At 37.3% G+C, this 6,000-nt stretch overlaps 1 protein-coding gene across 1 annotated transcript in view; it reads left to right on the top strand.

The window, feature by feature from the left end:
• Window positions 1-6,000, top strand: part of RIMS1 (regulating synaptic membrane exocytosis 1) — a gene marked incomplete at its 3' end in the record, with an annotated part of 91,540 nt that overhangs the window by 2,626 nt on the left and 82,914 nt on the right. The window contains exons 2-4 of the mRNA XM_009888849.1: window positions 3-64; window positions 3,277-3,490; window positions 5,108-5,119. Coding sequence (XP_009887151.1) covers window positions 3-64; window positions 3,277-3,490; window positions 5,108-5,119 — 288 coding nt within the window. The remainder of the gene's footprint in view (window positions 1-2; window positions 65-3,276; window positions 3,491-5,107; window positions 5,120-6,000) is intronic.

The raw sequence follows: 6,000 nt of genomic DNA, 5'->3' as shown, positions 1-6,000 counted from the left end.
AGGATTTCTCCAGTAATGAGGGGTATGACATGCAAGATAACCGCTTGGTTTTGAACCCCTCTTGGTAAAAAAGGTCTTACAGTGATGCAGAAAGTAAGAAATTATAAGTAAGTGATACATATTTATAAACACCTAAAATCTCCTCTCACTTAAGTTTTGCCTAGTTGCTGGTGTGTTTATCTACCCCTTGGTGCACACAGAAGGGCAAAACATTGTATTAATACACTTCCTAAGCTTCATATGAGATAAAAAAAAAAAAAATCAGATGTAGACTGTCTAATTGGAAAACAACAGGAAGAGGCACAGTGCTTGCTGTTATCTTCCCTTTCCACATTAGTGATGAGCCAGAGCTTTTAGTCTTGCTGTAGTGGAGGAGAACTGAATTTAATTTCCATGGTTCCATTTTTTAATAGAATATTTGATGTAATAAGAAATTTACCTACAGACCTCTCCATTATTTAATTGCATTCTTTAAGCTGGTTATTATACAAATTCCTGAATGTCTTCAGTTGTTTTTATGCATTATAAGTGAGCAGCTGTGTAAGATAAGTTAAATCATACGTGTAATCCAATAATATGGCCAAAGGTATTAAGTTTCTCCAGTATTTTGCCTAATTCTTTTGACCTACTTTTTTCATCTTACTCAATACTGCAAAGGTTTTTTAAGCAGGTGAGTAAAAAATTAAAAATAAAACAAACAAAAAAAACCCCCTTTACTGCTACCGCCAAGTTTTTCATTAGCATAAAGCATTAAGTATAATGCATCATGTTTGTAGTGAGGGAGAATTGATTATTTGGCTTCTTAGGTTTTGCTATTGCTGCATCCGCAATACAATGTGCCTGTATAAAGTTGCTGTTTTTAGTATGAGAGTTGGTCGATTTATGTAGTTATGTGCAGTGATATTCCTGTCCAAATGGAGTATGTGTATTTTACCACAATTCTTGTTATTTATGTTGAATTATCATTTTATGGGCTTGAATATGATCTTAAAGTAAAAATATCCACTTTACCAAAGCAGTATTTCATACAAATAACACTGATTACTTACATCATAAAAGAAGTCCACCACACATACACATGTGCACATGCAAAATCCTGTAGAAACACAGAATCATCTCAGTAGAAATACAGTGGTTAAATGGTGTGAGTCTCAATGCTAACTAAGGAAGGATATCATCAAGACCTCTACATACAACACACCTACTGTTACAATTTATTAAACTCAAGATTCCCTGTTTCAAATAGTAATCTATTTAGCCGTTCTTGTCTTTTTTAATGTTATCCATGGAGATGTGGATTTGAAGCAACATCTGGAAATGTAGGTGAAAAGCTTGTGGGTTGAAAGGCTGAGAGAGCTGGGACTCTTTAGCCTGGAGAAAAGAAGTCTGAGGGGAGACCTTATTATTGCTTATAAATATCTAAAGGGTGGGTTGAAGGAGGATGGAGCCAGACTCTTCTCGGTGGTTCCCAGTGACAGGACGAGGGGCAATGGGCACAAGTTGGAACATAGGAAGTTCTGTTCAAATGCAAGAAAAAAGTTCTTTATGTTTAGGGTGACAGAGCACTGGCACAGGCTGCCCAGGGAGGTTGTGGAGTCCCCTTCTCTGGAGATTTTCAAGACCCGCCTGGATGCAGTCTTGAGTAACGTGCTCTGGGCAATCCTGCTTTAGCAGGGGAGTTGGACTAGATGATCTCTAGAGGTCCCTTCCAACTCTAAAAATTCTGTGATTCTGTAATTCCGCAGAACATGGTGAAAAGACGGAGTTGTTAAATGTGTCCTACTGGACTCTTCCCCTTATGCTGTCTGGGGTCTTTGCTCAAGCTCAGGAAAAGAAAGGTCAGAGGTTTCAGTGCTGTCCTGGCGCACCTACAGAAATATTTTTTTCTTGTATGATTTGATGAGTAGCAAGATAGCTAACAGCTGAAATATGATCCTTTCAAATTAAGCTTCAGGGTGGGGTAAATTAAGCTTCATGGCAGCTGAGCTTATTGCTCATTGCTGCAAAAAGGGTGATCCTGCCCTTTACTGGTCCTTTTTGTTTCTGGCTTCAGGAGCTCACGTCCTGCCTTTCTCCCAGGTCTCCAGCGCCCTGCTCAGAGCGGAGTGATTCAGGAAGCAAAATGATGCATTTTTATTTTATTTTATTTTTTCTAGGAGAATTAATTTTCTGTTAGTTCAGATTCATGGGTTAGCTCACTGAGAGGGATCTGGTGAATGTCAAAATCAGTGCTTAAGGAGCAGGAGAGGAGCTGGATTGCCCCTTATGGAAGTGCCTGGGCCGTGAGCTGGTTTCCTTCTGGAACTTCATCTTTGCCAAGAAAATCTCATAGACACCATCAGGAGAACATGTTTATCCTCAAAGATAATCTCATAATGATAAGAAAGATTTTATCACTAATATTTAATCATTATTATTCCCGATTTATAGAAGGGGCAGTGAAGACTAGAGGGGTGAACTCTCTTCCCTGACCTTGTGATTAGAAGCTGGGCCTTTTGGGTAGCAGGATGCTTAACCAGTTGGTGGGCATAGTGTCAGGCTGTTTGTTATTTGGGGCAGCTGGAGGAGAAGCGCTACTTCTTTGCACGCCAGTCTTCATCTTAGGAATCTATATGCCTGCTAGTATTCCTGTATACTCCTACAGCTAAGCTGGAAGAAATGGCTGTAATGAGGGACAGCAAACCAAGTAGTCTCTCATACTTAACAAGACAGAATACAATGGATTGTTAATGTAGAGATTTGACACAGAAAATTGTTCTCAGATCCTTGTCGGGCCAGTGTGATTGGAGAGCATGTTTTGAAATTTTTAAGTTATATCTGTTAGTAATTTAATTTTGAAAAAAATGTGACACTGTAACTGAAGATCGCTTCGTATATTTTTATTATGCCTCCTGTATAAATAACATTGATGAAAAAGCAATGCAGACTTGCTCAGGCAGTTATATTTCTGCTATTATTCTGTACACAGTAGATACTTCTGTTTAAGATGATGCGTTTTTTGTCATCTTTTTATATTTGGGTCAATTTCGCATCAAATGAAATGATTTGCTCACAAGCTTTGGAGTAAACCTAATAGGAATATATATGTCTGTTATTTCTGTCCTTTAGATTCTCCTATACAGACTTTCATGTGCAGTGTGTATTTGATATGAGGTACATTTATTATTGTGAACATGCCAAGAATAGTAGGTGGAGTTATAAATTGAAAGAAAGAAATACACAGTAGTAGTATTTCCTCCGATTCTTGCTATATAAACTTTTTTCTCATCTATGCAGGAGGTTGCATCAACAATTTGAAAGCTATAAAGAGCAAGTAAGAAAGATAGGGGAAGAAGCCCGCCGTTACCAGGGAGAGCACAAGGATGATGCTCCAACATGTGGAATCTGTCATAAAACAAAGTTTGCAGATGGTTGTGGCCATTTATGCTCTTATTGCCGGACCAAGTTTTGTGCTCGATGTGGAGGTCGTGTCTCTCTGCGATCAAACAATGTAAGTCTTCTGATGTGTACTCTTAAGAAAAAGCCTCCTTGACATTGTCACGCTGCAGATTGTTCCACCTTAAGTTTGGCATTTCATGCTTCATTTTTCTTAGGTGCTTCATTCATCACTTCGTTATGAGGTGTGTATAAAAAGAATGATGTATGTAATGATTGTGAGGATACTTAGAAATCACAGAGTTAATTAAAATAAAAGAATACATAGCATATAGTTTTACTGAGTGATGGCTTCAGGAAAACATACGAGTTTTGCATAGAATGGAAGAAAAATGCCTTTTGCTAAGGTGAAACTCCACATTGAGAAATTTGTATTGAACTCTTATTTAATTTTAGATTTCTTTTTTATAGAGTTTTTCATATACATTCATAGATTTTTCTTACATAAAATCAGTTGATTTTTCGTTTAGGAAACAACCCAGCCACTTTTCTTGCCACAGTGAGAGTGTGACGCCAATGTATTTTTAATGTATTTTAAAAGTAAAACTATAGATTAATCTGGATTAGGTGTGCTGCTGTCAGGTGGGTGAGATAAAACTTTCTCCCTCCGATCCGCATGCAGTGAGCTGCAGCAGCTGTCCACAAAACTGAAGGGTATCTGGGAATACCCTCTGCTCGGTCAGTCCCTTACAAGGAACTGGCTACTCACTTGTACATGAGTGGTAGGATATACATCTGCAAGACCATTATCCAGTGATGATTTTTGGCTGATCATCCAGTACCATGGTCTGTTATAAAACATTTTACAAATATCCTTTTACTGCATGAATAATTTTATTATCTGTCATGAGATGAGAGAACTTTCTCATACGGCCTTAAGGTGCCAGTCTTTTGTAAGGAAAATGCATCAATGCTCTTTCTATCAGTGTAAATTCAGTTAAAAGTGGTCATGAATTTTATAGCGGATAATCATGTTCATGACAGAACTAGTGTATGGCCTTTTCACTTTCTTTGAGCTAAACATCAACTGAATAGGGCTTCTGAACTTTCATGTAAACAACAACAAAACTCCGAGAAAAATACTCATTTCATCATTATTTTGGAAGTTTTCCATAGCTCTGATGTGAGTCTGTTAAACTGAATTCACATTCTGAAAAAATTATGTAGTAGTATTGGACAAATTTTTTCATATATTCGTATTTAAATATAAATAGATGCATTACATTGCATCACCTGCAGGTGGTGTCATTAGAGCAAGTCTATGAAAATATAATTTACTGTGCTATGTTATGTTATGCTATTAATTAAAGTGCATATGATACAGCTTATCTTTTCTCAAAAAAAATGGAATATATTTTAATTATTTTTCACCAACTGTTTCAAGTCACAGAAGTGGAAAAGTGTCAATTCATTTGTAACGTGCCTTTTGCTTGTTATATTGCTTATGCTTCTGTGGGTTAGAGTGGGAAAACATGTTTTCTACATATGCAATAATGTAAATTTTTTATTTAAAGCTCTGTTTTTTTAAATTTTATGTTTTTATCTCTTTGTAGAGAGTTCTTAGAATTGCATTTCTTTCAAATCTGTCTATTAATACTTGCCTATTTTATTCTTTTTCTCTTCTTTTTTTCTTTTCTCTTTTTATTCTGCTTCCTTGGATGCTTTCCCAAAGGAGGACAAAGTGGTTAGAATCCATGCTTTTTATCATTTATTATTATAATGTTGTTAGTTAACTGGGAAACATATTAATGTAAAAAATTGAAATGAAATTTTAAAGTCATCCAAAGGAGAGGGGGGAAGAACAGGAATCCAAACACCCGGGCCATGCCCATCCCCTAGCTGAATATACGCTTCAAAGATGTAGCCCAGCAAGGAAACCCGAGACTGTTGTCAAAATTAGGACAATAAAAGAAATCAATTAGGAACTGGGGATTATTAATAGGTTAAAAAGTAGAGCAGGGAATACAATGCAATAAAGCTTTATTTCATAAAAGTGTCTTTGGTTAACAATTTGACTTTTTGCATGCAAGGTCCTTCCATCAGCTTCAGGAAGTCTAATTTAATATTTTAATGGTAATTTTACATTGATTTCTATGGTTAGTTAGCTGTGTTTCACTTCTGGCTGCAGCAGAAATTCAGGGAGTTCTTGTGGAATCAGCTTTTTGATTTTACATTTGAAATAATTTGCACAGGCGAAAGATAACCTCTTAAAACTGGACATAAGTGTAGTGAGCAAGATGGAGTGAATCCTTTGTGAATGTGTAGTTACCATTTCAGAAAACTGCAAAACTATTTTGGGCTCAAATACCGGCACGTTCACCGCTAATGCCTGTGCCTCATCTGAAATAGGTGAAGGTAGTGCCCCATGCGCAGAGGAAGGGGTGGCAGTACTTGAGCAGAGCGGTGCCTGTCCACTTACCACCTCTTCTCAGGCAGGTCTGCAAACGCCGGTATTCCAGACTTTAACTCGGAGACTTAGGTAGTGGGAATTGGCCAGCTTTGCAGGCACTTCAGCTGAAACGAGCGTGAAGTCGTAACAATCCAAGGTAGCTTTTGACGTGTGGA

Source organism: Charadrius vociferus, unplaced genomic scaffold, assembly GCF_000708025.1.
Source record: "Charadrius vociferus isolate BGI_N301 unplaced genomic scaffold, ASM70802v2 scaffold247, whole genome shotgun sequence".
Taxonomy (NCBI): domain Eukaryota; kingdom Metazoa; phylum Chordata; class Aves; order Charadriiformes; family Charadriidae; genus Charadrius; species Charadrius vociferus.
This window is presented reverse-complemented; position numbering and strand designations above follow the sequence as displayed.